General features: G+C 44.4%; 1 protein-coding gene across 1 annotated transcript; it reads left to right on the top strand.

The window, feature by feature from the left end:
- The first annotated feature begins 3,280 nt into the window (after positions 1–3,280).
- Positions 3,281–14,489, top strand: slc40a1 (solute carrier family 40 member 1). The gene is made up of 8 exons (XM_083638902.1): positions 3,281–3,593; positions 3,737–3,804; positions 4,424–4,583; positions 5,361–5,476; positions 7,603–7,729; positions 8,235–8,480; positions 8,740–9,387; positions 11,064–14,489. Exons 1-8 carry the CDS (start codon positions 3,563–3,565, stop codon positions 11,378–11,380), a joined length of 1,713 nt encoding a protein of 570 aa, XP_083495028.1. The 5' UTR covers positions 3,281–3,562; the 3' UTR covers positions 11,381–14,489.
- Positions 14,490–17,760: the final 3,271 nt, after the last annotated feature.

The following is a 17,760-nucleotide window of genomic DNA, read 5'->3' as shown; positions in this document are numbered from 1 at the left end:
ACAAAAAAGTAATTCTTCTACATTCTCTAATTGTAATGGTGAAGTTGGATAACTCATACATTTGCTGGGGACCCATTGCAACCCCCTCAATAAACCCTGGTGGTCCCCAACATTGAGAACCACTGCCATAACCTAGGTTTCCATACCAAATTTCAAGCTGAGAGAGAGAGGCCGTCATATCTGTATTACCTGATCAGCCCGTGACGTCAGTCAAGCCCAAGCATGACGTCAGTCATCAGTTGTCCTCAGTTCATGAACTTCTACCTACGTCACCCCCCACTCTGGCGGATCATAGCAGCAGCTGGCATCGCGACTGTTCATTCCCCCTGAAACCATCATGTCATTTCACCCCACCCACCTCCCCAGTCCACCACCAACGAGTCTTGACTCCTGAAGAATCCCGGGGGGGGGGGGGGGATTCTCTATTCTAGCCCAAATAGATGCTGCCCTCTCGCCTAAAGAGGAGCACCATCTTACAATGGAGTCATACGCCAAAGTACTCATGCATGCCATTTGCTAAATAAAGTATCTTGTTAAACCTTACCGACCGGTCCCTCATGATTGAAATACATATATGTAACGAGACAGCCAGGATCTCTCTGGACAACAACACATCTCTTATTCAAGTTCAAGTTATTACCCACATGGCAGAGGACACTGAAATTCATTCATTATAATAATGAAGAACTAACAAGCAATAAAAGCATCTGAGTCTAAATAAATAATTAATGATTTCATGATTTTAAGACAATTGATAACAATATTTTAAAAACAGTTTAAAATAGGAGCATGCAGTGCATGAGCACATTTTCAATCACAATTGTTGATGAGGGATGTCAGGAAAGGGATCGGGGGTGGGGTCGTCAAAAGGGCCTTTCTGTGTGGAGTTTGCATGTTCTCCCCGTGCCTCCCGGGGGTTTCCTTCATATAGGAACCCCCTTCACAAAAACATGCAACATCCTGGTTGCTAATGTGGTTCCTCCTCTGATCGCTAAGGGCGCCTGTTCAGAGGGAGGGGAACTGGTTGGAATAGCGTGAACCTCCCACGTGCTATGTCCTACCGGTGAAGCTCCCTCTATCAGGCGAAAAGAAGCGGCCTTGTGACTGCCCATGTATCGGAGGAAGCATGGAGCCAGTCTCGGCTCTCCCAAGATCGGCAGAGGATGGAGTAGCAACCAGGATTGAAACCAAAAATGAGCACTAATGGGGGATAAAAATGGGATAAAAAATCGAGAAAAAAAAAAAAAAAAAAAAAAAAAGGAAAGGGATCGGGGATCTTTTATGGCTCAGTCCGCCCTGTAGCCTACTGATGGAATTTAAAGTTTGTTTTGATTCCTCGGTACCTCAGCCCTAGTAGGCGTTATTACCTGAAGAGTTTTATTTTTTTATTTTTTGCAAAGTGTGAGTGCATTAGGTTAACAGGTTTCTGAGCAGTTATACTGTAATGGTAAAATAATTACATTTACTGTAGCCTACATATACATACTTCCATGTCTTGTGTGGGGAGAGGTAGATTCCGCTAGTATACCAGAACCCAGTGATCCTCAAACTTTTTCATATCAAGGACCCCATTTATCAGTTAGCCTATTGATTGGTGGTAATTGCTTCTCATCATTCCTGTAATTAAAACACATGCATTCACGCGTGCCCCCCACACACACACCTTATTTGTTGGACCATTCTGTTATGCATTTGAATTTGTATTCGACCAAGGCAGGCCGGTGACTAACATCCATATTTACAGCAGTTGTGTGTATGTGTGTGTGTGTGTGTGTGTGTGTGTGTTGCAGGAGGTTGCAGGATGCAGCGGAGCATGAAAAGCCAAACTCAAACAGTCAGATCACAAGAGCTTATAATCATGTCACAGCTGGTCTGTGTGCAGCAGTGCAGGGTGCAGCAGGCATGGAGGGTGCAGGCATGCAGGGTGCAGGCATGGAGGGTGCAGGCCCTTTGTTTACCAGCCAATGTAAATAATGGCCAGTGTGACGGCCAGTGTGACGTCACAGCAGCCCACCCCTTATACGACTACGTTACACTGACATCACGCAGCGTCGATGCGCAAGACGGAGGCAGAAAGACAGACTCCGCACAGCCCTGTCAAGTAGTTTTCCAGTGCCTGTGAAACTATTCGAGCAAGACATGTCTTCGTCTTGTGCAGTGCGATGCCAGAATCGGAAAGCTATTGTAGCAGAGTATTCGGGTCCGCCTACTCACACTTGGTTAATAAAATAATAAACGATAGAGCCAGGCTGTAACGTTATAACAAGCTTCTCCCCACATATCCTGTTCTAGGCAACTCGAGGGAACATACACAGCCTGGCACACACGCAATAGAACACAACACAACACTGAACAGTCTGTTACACTATCAACAAAGCAAGGACTAAAGTTTTACCAAATCCCGTCAACTCATACTGCTTTTAATGCTAACTGTAAGGAGGTTTGGATGATGGTGATGTCACAGCGTCCGGGGAGGTATGACATCATCGGTGACCTCATAAAGTCAGTCTGCCATCACAGTCAGCCTAGACCGTCTGACATCGCTGATTACCTCACAGGTGAACTCTGACATCATCATCGATGATGTCACGGCGGTGTCAGCATCATTACGTCGTTGGTGCCTTGCTTCGTGGGCATCAATTGCCCCAAGAACAGGCCTGATGGTGGGCCATTACGGACCATTTTCTACACTAACCGTAGGTGTCTTTGGTTGCAAGCCGAAAGAGGAAATCGTTGCCCGACTTTGCAGTGCTCGCTCATTTCATATCTGCCTACTAACAGCCACATCGCTCGTTAGTTAACAACCAAGTAACGTTACATAATGTAATTATTGAGTTGTGTGCATTATCAACATAACAATAGCCTATATCTTTGCAAGTTACAGAATAATTATCTACGCTATCCCCAGTTATAAAGGAATGCACACTGGCCACTAGGCTTGTCCAATTGACAGCGCCAGTGCGACCCATACGGGGTCTGTAATACCCATACAGACTCTGTAAGACATATCCCATTAACCAACGTTAATTTCGATGCATAACATTGCTCATCACTAGGCGATAAGCAGTGGTAGTAAGCCGAGAACTGCATTTTAAAACTAAAATCTAACTGTGTGTTGCAGATGGGCACAGAGCAGTCCTGACAGGGGGCTTTTACACAGTTCTCTGTCTGTCAATGCTGGGCTCACGGCTTTTTGCCTACACGATGCGCGCGCAGCTCCAATGTTGACAGGGTCTATATATCCGGGATGGACGTATTGTAAACACAGAGCAGAGCAGAGCAGCTGTGAAGACCTGAAGGCAGCAGCGAGTCTGCAGCACTGCAGTCAGAGGGGCACACGATACATTTTGATCGCTTTGTCTCTTCTAACCGGCCGTCCAGGCTAAAAACATTTCTTTCCAACTTCAGCTACAGTGATAGCTAAGTTTGGAAAGGAGGATAGGGAGAGAAGCCGTGCGTGTCGCCGATACATGCAGTGTTATAGCGCGTCGACCGCCTTTACGAAACAAGGGGATATTACAAATAATATTGACCTGGTTATTTTTTTCTGGACGTCTTTACAATGGATAACGGGCCTAAGAAAACATGCGCTGGTAGGTTATTGTTTTATTGCATGCGCATTTTTCAAGTGGTTTTGATGCTTTACATTCTGCACAAAACATGGAAATTAGCGCCGTTAATAGGCTATTTTTTTAACCCCCCCCCCCCCCCCCACTTTGAATTTTTGTCTTTACAGGGTCTGTCCAAGACTTCTTCACATCAGCAAAATTCCTTCTTTACATGGGGCATGCTCTGTCAACATGGGTAAGTGAAATATGACAATTCACATAAATAGCCTAATATATTAGTGGCTGTACACTGTTTAATGTTAATTGACACATTTGTATATTTGTATATTTGTATATTTGTAAATGCTCATAATCTAGCTTTTCCATGTCAAACTAGGACTGAAATAACGTAACTGTTATAACACCCGACATGCTTTTCTCTCACAGTCATAAACTGCTATGCTAGCCTAGTATACAGCATCACTCCCAAATCCCAAAGAATAGTTTCCACAAATCCATGGTTAAGGGTCCATTCATACTTAAAACTATACTATAAAAATAAATTTAAAAACATTTTAAATCATAACTAAATAGAATGACCGTGTTCACACTACAACTAAGCTATAACACAGCTATAACTATAGAGTTGTAGCTCGCCATTCTATTCTTTTTATAGTTATCTTAATAGTTCAAAGTGTGAATATAGGCTTAATCCTGAACAGAAAAGAGTCTATCAGTTTTTCCTCTTGTATAACAGTCTTTGAAAGCAGATAGGGTCCATATAATTAATGCAGCTAGCACCCAAAACACATCCAACTCTCCCACTAACCCAACCTTCAGCACCAGTCTGACCTAAATATGCGTGTTGACCACAGGGTGACCGCATGTGGAACTTTGCGGTGGCCGTGTTCCTGGTGGAGCTGTACGGGAACAGCCTTCTGCTCACGGCCGTGTATGGCCTGGTGGTGGCCGGGTCCGTGCTGCTGCTGGGGGCCATCATCGGGGACTGGGTGGACAAAAACCCTAGACTGAAAGGTAGTGTTCCCCCTGTCCTGTGTGTGTGTGTGTGTGTGTGTGTGTGTGTGTGTGTGTGTGTGTGTGTGTGTGTGTGTGTGTGTGTGTGTGTGTGTGTGTCATGTTGTAAACACCCATTCACTAATGTAGTCCAAGACGTGGTGTGGTGTGTCACACGCTTTGCCAAAGGTGGCACCTGGTTCTATGAAATGATTAGATAACACAAAATCAATGGCAACTGTAGCGCTCGGTGGTTGAAGGATCGAGGTCATTTGAGCTCCTGGTAAAGTGACAACACTTGTACAGACCGAGATATTGATTGTGGAAAGTCAAAGTTGTCTATGCAGCACTTTCTGGACCAGGCAAAAGTTTGAACACACCCGATTTGAATGTTGTTCATTATCTTTAAGCCATTTTGATCTAATAGCTTTGAATTAGTTGCACATACATTGTAAAGTTGATGCTAATCTATGAATTTCTTTCCAAAGAGTAGCTACTTGAAAAAACATCAAATACGACCGCGAACCGCGTTAACGCAGTTCGCGGTCTTAAAGGGATACGCACACAAATGCTTCATCAGGTATCAATGGGTTATTCTCCAAACCACTGCAGTTAAACGCACCTGGAATGTTTATCCAGAGGAATTTGGCAGGGACACTATTAGATTAGATTAGATTAGGCAGCACGAAATATGTCCGACCAGCCCGTGGAAGAGCTCTAATGGACTGGCTTCTCAGGACAGATCGGTTCTGATCCGATTTCTGGCCCTAATGCTGCGTCCTCCCGCTTTCCTCCCAGTGGCCCAGACCTCGCTGGTCGTCCAGAACGTTTGCGTCATCCTGTGTGGGATCCTCCTGATGGTCGTTTTCCAGTTCAAAGAACAGCTCGCCATCCATTACAATGGATGGATTCTGGTAAGATCCCCTCTCTCTCTCACACACACACACACACACACACACACACACACACACACACACACACACACACACACACACACACACACACACACACATTACATCTGTACCGGTAAATGTAATCTCATGGGAATTTGCAGTGAAATCGTTTACCTACTTTCTTCAAGTGCAACAACACTCTGAACTCTGACCCCAGATTCAAACGGCCGTTTTCCACTGCTGATATGGACTTCCACGTGAATCTGCTTTACAGCCAGTGGAGTGTGTTGAATCTGCTTTACAGCCAGTGGAGTGTTGCGCACGTCCTGGAAGACCTCTGCCTGTTTAACCTACATTCACACCAACTAGGGCTGTGAATCTTCACTGGCCTCACGATTCGATTTGATTACGATTCAGAGGGCTATGATTCGATCCGATAACGATTATCGATGCATCTCGATGCATCTCGATTCATCTTAAATCGATGCATCACTTTTTTCCGGAATACATGATTTATTTTTTCTCACTTTCTTTTTTCTCACTGTGTGGCTACTTTTAAAATAAAAGTGCATTTGGAATTGCATTGTATTATGATCCATAATTAAAATAAACAACTGCATGTACTTCCATTATATTTTATTTTATTATTATTATTATTATTATTATTATTATTATTATTATTATTATTATTTTAATAATCGATTTTTGACATTTGCGAATCGATGCAGAATTGTGCACGTCCGCATCGCGATGCATCTTATAATCGATTATTTTTGACACCCTTAACACCAACGCTCACTTTATTGTCAAAAGCTGCATAAGAAAAAGCAGCAGCAAAAGGCTTGTTTACGCTTGTCGGGCTGTGTTGCTTTTAGAAGAAAGCCCTTCATCACAAATATTTCCACCTGAACCTGTTTCCAAAGTTAAGAGTCTGTCAGATTGTGTTTCGCCCCCAAAAAGCTGTTTGGAAAACGGACATGGCGGGTTGCAGAATGCAGACAGACATGTTTCTATCTGTCATGCGAGGCTGTCAGGGTTATCTGAAACACACAAAAGACCTTCTGTTGGGAGAAACGTCCCGCAGCGTTGGAGTCCTCTCGCTTTGCGGGACGCCCTCGATTTGAGGTGAAAGGGGGACTTTCGTCACGTGAGGGAGAGAGCGATGGCTGGTATTTGAGTGTTTGTGGAGGTGGGGGTGAAACAGGAGATTGAGTGTCTTGTTCGCGGCTGTGTAGTCAGCAGGTTCTTCTGGGCCCGTCACATGAGAGAGATGTGGACAGAGCAGCTGCCCCTACACTGATCACACAGGCCGCAAACAAAAGTAGCGGGCCCAGTTTTGTTTGTTTGACAGTCATCGCTGGCCCTCGGCTGGCGAGCGTTCTCGTGTTCGCCGTTTCTAGACAGAATATGCTCAGCTTCTCCCCCCCTCTTTGGTCCAGTACTTCTTTCCTGCTGCTGTAGTTGAAGTCACATGTTGAGGATTAGATTAGCTTCCATGCCCAACCACATTAAAAACAATTCTTTCTTTTGAGAAGTAATTTTTCCATAGAGAATGTTGACCACCCCCCTCTCCATATGTTTTTTTCTTCCTTTTTTTTTTTTTTTTTTTACATGGAATGACACTGATTTATTTGGAGGTTATTGTAGTGCTGGATCATTCATTGTATTTGGTTATATTTCGGCGCTGGCCAGAATGTACACTTATCAGGAACAGCCTTATTTTTGGATTGTTGACAATGCATTGTTGTTGTTCTATAGGGTTTGAATGGGAAACAAACAAACAGTTGGAGAATTTTCTCAAGCCACAGAGAAGCATGTGATTTTTCAATTCAAAATGTAAACGTGAAAACCACAAAAACTGGAGATGCAAGGTAGGTTTTCACCTTGCATCTCCAATTTTGGTGATTTTCACATTTACATTTTAAACCTGACAGGGACAATATGTAATGTGTAATGTATGAGTGTATATCACAGCATGTGTTCATATATGATTATTGATACAACATTGAGACAATTTCAATTTAACAATAACATTTGAATGTAAAAAAAAAAAAGAGGAGCACACTAGTCACTTTAGATTAAGTCTTCATTTGTAGATTCATTATGCAAAGCATCAAAATGAGAGAGAAAATGATTTGGTTTTGCAGACGGCCTGCTACGTCATGGTGATCACCATCGCCAACATCGCCAACCTGGCCAGCACGGCGACCTCCATCACCATCCAGAGGGACTGGGTGGTGGTTGTGGCGGGACAGGACAGCAGCAAGTTGGCAGGTCAGTGAGTGACTCAACAGCAGCTACACGTCCTGTAGCAGCTCCTAATCGATTTAGGCCTCACATGAGCGCTTATCAGCTCTGTTCAGTGGGGCAAACTTTGAACCCTCGCTGAATCACTCCCGTTTTGGCCTTTATTTTTATGGCCTCACAAGTTCATCCGGTTTGATCGTCCGCTGAGCAGATTTTCTCACACAGCGAAAATAAAACAATTCCCAGAAGTTACCCCTTATATTTATATAATAAGGTTAGACAATAACTGGCTGTCTGGAGGCTGTGAACTTGATGACCTTAAATCAATCTGCTGTGATATTAGCAAAATTCATGGGCTAACAAATCTTGCTCACGTAAGAATGACAAAATAAGAGGATTATAGTGTTATATTGGTTTTGCGCTTTAAGGTGCATTGATCTTTTTGTTTTGTTCTTTTTTCATGGCATGAAGTTGGTTAAGTTGACATTGGCGTTAAAACTTCATACGCTGTACTGTACCTTCTGTCAAACAGACATGAACGCCACAGTGAGGATCATAGACCAGCTGACCAACATCCTGGCTCCCATGCTGGTGGGACAGATTATGTCCTTTGGCTCGCACTTCATCGGCTGCGGCTTCATCTCGGGCTGGAACCTGGGCTCCATGTGTCTGGAGTACGCTCTGCTGTGGAAGGTCTACCAGAAGACTCCGGCGCTGGCAGTCAAAGCGGGTCAGAAGCAGCAGGACCAGGAGCTCAAACAGCTCAGCGCCCAGAAAGGTAGCGGGCCAGTTCATGCTTATTCTACCTCAGTCCTTCCTAAAAAAACCTCTCTCCAAATAGCTAAGAAGAACTGTGATGTTTGATTTTAGACTAAATGTATTTGAGAGTTCAGAGCAAAAACAAGAAATCCTGATGGAAATGTCTTAGTCCAACTTTACAAATTGGGTGTTTGGTTCATGGAGCTTGGCGCTCTGCCCTGTGCGGCGGTCTTGACAGAATCCTAACCTCTATTTTTCCTCCGTCGGCCCTTTCGCAGAGTTGGAGAACGGCCAGGTTCCTGAGGAGTCGTCTCAGCCTCTGATGAATGAAACCTCGGTGGTGGCCAAGCCCGACTCTCCCAAGCAGCGTGGCTGCTGCTACCAGGTGGCCGAACCTGTGCGCACCTTCAAGGCCGGGTGGGTGTCCTACTACAACCAGAACATCTTCTTCGCCGGCATGTCGCTGGCCTTCCTCTACATGACGGTGCTGGGCTTTGACTGCATCACCACGGGCTACGCCTACACGCAGGGCCTCAACGGCTCGGTGCTTAGCCTGCTGATGGGCGCGTCGGCCATCGCGGGCATCTGCGGCACCGTGGCCTTCACCTGGGTCCGCAAGAAGTGCGGCCTGATTCGCACGGGCTTCTTCTCGGGCGTGGCCCAGCTGTCCTGCCTCATGCTGTGTGTGGTGTCCGTCTTTGCCAAGGGAAGCCCCCTGGACCTCACCGTCTGGCCCTTCCAGGACATAGTCAGCCACCTGTTTGGAGAGCAGAGCCCGCTGCCCGAGGCCGAGCACACCCTGACCGGCATGCTGACGACCAGCAGCCCGTCTCTGAACGCCACCGCTGCACCGGCCGGGGCGGGGGGGGCGTCGTCCTACATATCCGTCAGTCTGCTGTTTGCTGGAGTCATTGCTGCTCGAGTTGGTGAGTAGCAGTTCTAGAGACAGCTTGATTTACGCTCTAGAAAAATGGCTCAGTATGTAGCACTGGGATAAACGGTTCAGATTTCACCTGAGGATATTCTTTTATTTTTTGGGGCTGGGGTGGAAGGATGACAGTATCCAGGCTTTGTTGTATAATTCATTTTCTTTTGGAAGGTAACTGTTGTATAAGGCTATTTTTATGCCTCCGCTGGCGAGATAGCCAGGCCGGAGGCATTATGGATTCGGGTTGTCCGTCCGTCCGATGTTCATTAACGCCATATTTGAGGGACGCCTTGATGGAATTTCATCAAATTTGCCTCAAACATCGACTTGGACTCAAGGATGAACTGATTACATTTTGGTGGTCAAAAGTCAAAGTTCAAGGTCACTGTGACCTCACCAATGTCATTCTCAAGTTTGTTAATGCAATATCTCAGGAACGGCTTGACAGAATTGCTTACAATTTGGCTCAACTTGGACGCAAGGATGAACTGATTAGAATTTGGTGGTCAAAGGTCAAGGTCACTGTGACCTCTCGAACGCCATTTTCAAGGTCGTTAACATGATATCTCAGGAATGCCTTGACGGAATTTCTTCTAAATTGCCTCAAACGTCCACTTGGACTCAAGGATAAACCGATTAGATTTTGGTGGTTAAAGGTCAAAGTTTAAGCTCACGGTGACCTCACGAACCCCATTTCCAAGCTCTTTAACGTGATATCTCAGGAATAGGTTGGCGGAATTTGTTACAATTTGGCTCAAACGTCGACTTGGACTCAAGTTAAGTTAAGTTAAGTTAAGTTATCCTTTATTTATCCCCATGGGGAAATTCATTCTCTGCATTTGACCCATCCTCTACTAGGAACCTTCCTAGAACTAGGAGCAGTGGGCAGCCACAGTGCAGCGCCCGGTGACCAACTCCAGCTCTTTTGCCAGTGCCTTGGTCAGGGGCACTGACAGGAGTCTTAACCTAACATACATGTCTTTTGGTGGTGGGAGGAAACCGGAGCACCCGGAGAAAACCCACACGAACATGGGGAGAACATGCAAACTCCACACAGATGGACTCTCTCAAGGATGGACTGATTAGATTTTGGTGGTCAAAGGTCAAGGTCACTGTGACCTCACGAACACCATTTTCAAGCTCGGTAACGCCATATCTCAGTAACACCGTGGCGAAATTTCTTCACATTTGGCTCAAACGTCAAAGTCTGGACAGTCATGCATGTCGACTGCTCACTTGTTGGCGCAGGCATATATCTATATATATATATATATACATATACCGTATATATATAACGACTTTCCAAGGTTGTCTCAGGTGAGTAAAAGCAGGTCCACAGGTTGAACTTTTACACTCATCTCCGGCATCAAGCGGAAAGGCGGCGGCCTCTTCGGATCTGCCATGCATATCTTGAGCAATATTGGCAACCTTTGATGCCAATAATATTGCCTGATAATTACAGCCGGAGCCAAAGATTGTTTTCTACAGTCATTTTAATGTGGCTGTAAAAATACTTTGTGAATGACTGTTGATCTCTCTCTCTCTCTGTCTGTCTGTCTGTCTCTCTCTCTCTCTCTCTCTCTCTCTGTCTGTCTGTCTGTCTGTCTCTCTCTCTCTCTCTCTCTCTCTCTCTCTCTCTCTCTCTCTCTCTCTCTCTCACTATCTGCCCTGAAGGCCTGTGGTCCTTTGACCTGACAGTGACCCAGCTCATCCAAGAGAATGTGATGGAATCGGAGCGGGGGGTGATCAACGGCGTGCAGAACTCCATGAACTACCTCTTAGACCTGCTGCACTTCATCATGGTGATTCTGGCTCCCAACCCCGAAGCCTTCGGCCTGCTGGTCATCATCTCCGTCTCCTTCGTGGCCATGGGTCACATCATGTACTTTCGGTTTGCTTTCAAGAGCCTGGGCAGCCGCCTCTTCCTCTGCTGCTCGCCGGAGCAGAAGGCAGAGGCGGCGGACAGCCCCTCACTTCCTACCACCGTCTAACCCCATTAACGAGACCGTGTCCCCGGGTACATATTCCTAAAGCCTCTCCGCTCCCCCTGCTCCTACTTATCCAACTAACATGCTTGCTTGTAGCCGCCAGGATACTGATGCTACTAGAAGTTAGAGAGAGAGTAGTACGGTCGCAGTCACAGAAAACTAATCCCTTGTAAAACCCTGCCTTAACCAGTTTGGATAAGACAGGTTTTCGTTTTCAGCCTGGGGGTCAGATGAGATGTTTAGCCTCTCACCCGTGGCTCCAGGCTCTTTAAAATAGAAGTACTTTCATGGGAGGATCCATCGGCTGTAGGCCTGCGACGGTGCTTTGGGTCCTGGTCCATGATGACACAAATCAGGGGATAAGGCACTGTAACAGCCTTGATCTAGCTGCAAAAGCTTCTCACAAGGTGCTTCAGCTAACAAAAGGGCAAAATGAGGGAGAGATCTTGCAGGAACAGCTGCTTCTGGCTCCTCAAGTGCGCTCTGCGGCTCCAGTGAGGGGGCACAACCGTCCCGGATCCCGACAGGCAGAACGCTGCTCATTGTTTTGACATTTTAACTTGTTTGTTTCTCAGTGACTTCATTGGTGCTGTTGCCATTTCTGCGAGCAGTTTCTCTAATACAGTGGTTCTCATAGTGGGGTCCGGGGACCCCCAGGGGTCCTTGAGGGGGTTGCAGGGGGTCCCCAGCAAAAGGGGGATCATTTATGTTCACTATAATTCCATCCATAGTAACACAATGACAATTTAGGGGTCCTTGGCGTAAAACAGTTTGAGAACCACTGCTCTAATAGGCTGTCCTTCCTTAGTTTGGTCAGCTTTTAGACAAATGAGCAAGTGACCTCCTCCAGGGGGACGGTCACTCTTTATTTAGTCAAACACAAAACTGGGATCAAGTCTTTTAATGCATGGTTATTATAAGGGTTATGCAAATTATTTATTCAAACGGTGGTTTTTATAAGAAATGTCTCATCAGTATTGTCTTTTGCGCTTAGCGGTTGTGCCATTATAGCAATCAAATGAAAAATCGTATGCACCCTCGTCAATAACTCAATTACCAAAGTGGACGTTTTTATACGGTATAAAAGGAAGTGAGGGAAAAATCTGTCTGGACATTCCAAATATCTCTTGTTTTATACGTCAGGCTACAGTAGTGGTGTAGGTTCACTAATGCTTTTCCTACTCCCTGAGAATATTTCTAACCCACTTTGAGATTGTACTTAAATTTCGTTTGACCGGTAGTTTACATTGTGACTGTCGTTTTGTTGCCATTTGATTTTTGTGTTCGAGTTCTCCACGGTGATTTCCAATCATGATTGTTGTTACATAGGCACTTTAAGATTGATTTAAATCTGTCATTAAACCTAATGGATGATCAGGAATTTCATCCATATTTTTGCACAAGGCTGAAATCCTGACCGTATATCCCCGTCCCACGCACAATCGTGTTCCCCTTCCCCCAGTTTCAGTTGGCTTTCCTGTCTGGTCAGTTGCGGTGGGATTGTGGTTCAAACAGGCACATATTATAACGCTCAGCAACAACTGTACAAGCTCTTCTCTTGTGAATAACTTTGAAAACGTCCAAGTTTACCTCAGACACCCATTTCCTCTTGAGCGAGCAGCCAGGAAGCCTAGTCAGCAACCTCCACCCCATCTCAGCTTACTGCTTTAGACTGCCAACAAACCATGGACCTTAAACAGAAATATGTGTTTTCTTTCTTTTTAATGCTCTTAACCTGAACAGAGGACAGGTGGAAAGTACTGAAACATTTTAGACAAGTGGAAGTGCTGGCACTTAAGTTCAATTTTACCCCTTTGGAGTTTAAGTTCAAGTACTTTGTCTAGAAAATTAAGTAAAAGAGTATCTCACTCAAGCTAAAAGAGACAAGTTTTTACATGTACTATATACTCTTCCCAAAATGAACATCTAAATATTGGCATAGTCCTTGCTATCAACCCAAATTTGGGGATATGGGATGTATTGGTACAGAATGTATTTATGCGTCTAGAAAAACGTACTCAAGTAAAAGTAGACCACACACTTTTTTTTTTAAACTAGTATTTTTAAAATGTACTCAAGGACAGTAACTATTAACTATCCACCTCTGATCTTAAAAGTACCACTTCAACGGTTTCGCCTTATTCCAAACTAGCCTTGACAGCTGTTACACGCGCACACTGGCTACGACAGAGCGGTTATTATTCGCACACCCCTCCCATGAAAACCACAGCCAGTCTGAGCCAAAGTTTTGCAGACTAGGAGCAAAAATATTTGGGTTGGAAACACAAGTAGCCGCACCAGATGTAGAGAACAGTATGGCGTTTTTCAGCCCAGGGTTCCCGTTAAACCTCTTGATCTGCAGGTGTGCTGACTCACCAGCAGTCTGGACATCTGAACAGAATCACACATCTCTCATTAGTTGGATTGCTGATTCAGTAATATGACAGATGGCCATACTATATATTTTTTAATGTAAATAAGCTATCAATCAAGATAAACAACTAAAACTTATATAAATTCTATCAGAAAATGTAAACAAAAAAAAGTATGCTGTTGTCACATTATGCTGTTTTGTTTTGAAATTTTGATTTTTTTTTTTACATGTGTTTTTATATACCTAGTGTTAATGGTTTGTGTTAATTTGAGGTTTTCTGAAAGATTTGTGAAATTTTCTCTGCCTCCTGTGTACAAATCCTCTTTCAAAAAGTATCATAGCGCTTAAAATGGATACATGTAATAGTTGACAAAAGCATTAAATCAAGTAATCAAAGCGTGTAGTGTTGGAAGAGTCAATTATGCTGTTGTCTTGAAATTTTGATTTTTTTTTTTACATGTTTTTATATACCTAAGGGTTTGTGTTAATTTGAGGTTTTCTGAAAGATTTGTGAAATTTTCTCTGCCTCCTGTGTACAAATCCTCTTTCAAAAAGTATCATAGCGCTTAAAATGGATACATGTAATAGTTGACAAAAGCATTAAATCAAGTAATCAAAGCGTGTAGTGTTGGAAGAGTCAAATTAATTTGTATATAACATTGTGTAACAATCGCACTCCATTGGATATGTGGACATGGATACAGCTTGTATTGCATGAGGTCTCATAAAAATAAAGAAGAAAACCTTATCAATGGTTGTCTCAGTATTGTTTGTTTGTTTTTACGCAATGTAATAGAATAAGAGTTTGCAACAGGTGAGGAGCTCTCTGAGTGTGAGCAGCATAATCTAATGGTTTCTTTGACTTGGGCCTGACTGCTGCTGTGTGAGGTTACATACCACAGTGGGGTCAGCTGGTAATTTCCCCCCAGAAACCAGTTTTCTCAAGCAGCCAGTGTTAAGCAGACTTGACTTTAAGCTCAGCTGGATGATCTGGACTCGCATGCTTGGTGAAAAGACAAAGAGTGACCTGGTTTTGCACGGCAGGACTGACAGGAGACACTTTAGCCTTGGCTTGGTCTCGTGGTTTTTACGTCACCGCTGCCTGATCCCCCCCCCCTCCCCCCGACACTCATGATTTCTATTACTCTTTGTGCTTTGTGTTTTACCACTAACTTGCTCTGTTATACAATACATTTTATTTCAGGGTTCCCACAGGTCCTTGAAATCTTTGAAAATTTGTGAATTGGAGGTAAAGGATCAAGGCCTTGAACGTTTTTGGAAACTTTGGTTATTTTTGAAGTTATTTTTGTACTTAATGTTACTGAATAGGTTTAACACAGCACCGCGTTGAGAAGTGGTCACACATTCAAGCCTCTCTATGTTTAATTGCTGTCTGTGAGTTTCTGTAAAGCCTGCTAGTCCTCATTATAACAATTCTCAGTGTTGGAACAGTGATCAACCTTCATCCATGTCTCAAACTACTACTGAATTTGAGGGAATTGGACCAGGAAAGTCTTTGAATTTGATGTTTAAGAAGGTGTGGGAACCCTGTTAATTGTTAATACTATTTGCTGATACAAAGCCCTTCATAAACTGGCCCCCCCTTACCTCACAGACCTCCTCTCCCCCTACCAACCCTCCCGGTCCCTCAGATCCTCCTCAGCCGACCTCCTTTCCACCCCCAAGTCCAAACTCCGCAGCTTTGGGGACAGAGCTTTCTCTCGGGCAGCTCCCAGACTCTGGAACGCCCTTCCCCAAGAAATCAGAACATCAGAGTCCCTCACAGTCTTCCACTCCCGCCTCAAAACCCATCTCTTTTCCACCGCCTTCTCTTAGTCCCTCTGCTCCTTCCCCCCATCCTTGCTTGTGTGCTGTCTCTGTCTACTGTCTTGTCCCACCACTATCGCCCCCCCCCCCCCCCACATAGTACTCAGTGTTTAGTGTAATCTCTGTCGTTATATGTTCACTAACGTCTTCCCCCGCTCCCCCAGTGTTTAGTTTTGTGTAGCCTACTGTAAAGCGTCTTTGAGCTATGGAAAAGCGCTATATAAGTCCCATCTATTATTATTATTATTATTATTAATATGGCAATTTATTGGAAGCTTTAGTACATGAAGTATCGGTAACACTGAGGATGCAGTATGACAACTGACATGACACTTTCATAACTCTTCCGTCTCTTTCCGTTATGTGCATTCTATATTTATGATGCAGGCAGAATTCTTCAGGCAGGCCCAACCAGACTTCGGTCCAAGTCTCAAGTAATTTTGTTTTGGGCAATTCAAGTCAACTCAAGTCAAGGGTTATGTCAAGTCAAGTTGAGTCCTTAGTTAGGTTAAGCCAAATCAAGTCCCAAGTCAAGTCACTCCCCCCCGCCGCGCAAGACACTGCAGTCTTAACTTCCTTTATTACCTGTCTAATAGTGATAGTGATACTGATGATACGTTTACTGTGTATTATCGTTAACGTCCGACCAGAACTATGAAATAGGCTAACATTAGAGCGAGAGGGTGCAACGGTAATGGTAACTACTCAAGCTAAATTACTAAATTACTAACGTGCCTTCTCCTTGAAAAAACAAAACCATCCAGTGACTTAAAGGAGCGTGACTGACAGCCAGTCATCCAATCATGACAAAGCCATAAGGAGGCGCGTGACTGAGCCATCCAATCATAACAGTGCCATTTCCATCTTGCACTCTGATACCGGATAACTTTACACAGACACTTGACAACGTTGAACATGTTAATATTTAATATTTAACCTGATGAACACAAACAAGTCCTCCAAGTCATTACATCTCAAGTTAAGTCACAAGTCATGCAAGTCCAAGTCAAGTCTGAAGTCATGAATGTTTTTTGTCAAGTCAAGTCCACAAGTCATCAAAACAGGGCCTTGAGTCCAAGTAACCAAGTCCCCATCTCTGGGCCCAACACAGCTCAATTAGACAGGAGAAGCACTGTCTAGCTGATAGCATTCAGCAATCTTGGGAGGGGTAAAAACAAATCAAAGCCATTATTCAAGCCCCTGAGGAACTGCACGCTTGAGAGGGAAAAGGCCACTTAGTTGAGGAAGTCCAACGTCTACAAAAAGAACTAGGATGCAAGATAAGTGTGCAGAGGAGATAAGATCCAGATCCTATTGATGTTCACGATCTCAAGTCACTTTGAGCGAATGCTCATCAAATAAATATTTTTTAAAGGTTTAATTTTGCACACTAACACCAGTTGTGTCGTATCTCTTTTCAAAGCTTTATATTGATAGGAAAAAAATAAATGGGTTTGTGGAAGGTTCCAGGAATAATAGTCTCTAACTGTAAATTCAAAGGTGACAACTTGTCACCTTTGAAATTACAGTGAGAGACTATTATTCCTGGAAAACACCGTTGTCACTGACAATGTTGTCACTGACAACATTGCTCAAGTTCAGACAACATGAAGCAAACAGCTTTAGGTGCCATCAGTGAACAGTAGGAAACACTGGGCTCACCTGTACCTTGCCAAATTATTACTGACAACACTGATTTATGGGGTCAGTCAATCTGAGCAGTACGTAACAGACGGCAGGCACGTCCACACATAGACATCAAAGGGGGCTTGAGCCCCTGCCTTTTTTTCAGTCTGTAAAAAGTGCCCTTTCCTGACCATGAATGCAGCCTTTCTAATGGTGCTTTGTATGGAAATTGCCCTTTCCATGCTGTCACTGAAGGCAGCATTCACAGGCGCACACTGACAGATATATCAGTCAACGTGAATCAGGTTTGTATGTTTGTCAAAACAAAGAATTATACAGAGAGCCACCCCCCCAAACCCCCCCCCCCCCCCCCATTTCAGTTTCATGTTGAAATTTCGGCGGTGCAGACAGGCATGCAGCAGCCTGTAATGCCGTTTTACACCCCGCCAGCCCCGAGATGTCGAGATCACCTCTACCTGGATGTGAAGTAGAGAGCTGCAAACCCGAGGGTACCCTCACGGGCCCCTCGGGCCGACCAAAATGGGCCGAGGCCGGG

This window comes from Poromitra crassiceps, assembly GCF_964638095.1.
Source record: "Poromitra crassiceps genome assembly, chromosome: 6".
In the NCBI taxonomy this organism is placed as follows: Eukaryota; Metazoa; Chordata; class Actinopteri; order Beryciformes; family Melamphaidae; genus Poromitra; species Poromitra crassiceps.
Note: the sequence above shows the minus strand (reverse complement) of the source record. Positions and strands in the feature narration are given on the sequence as shown.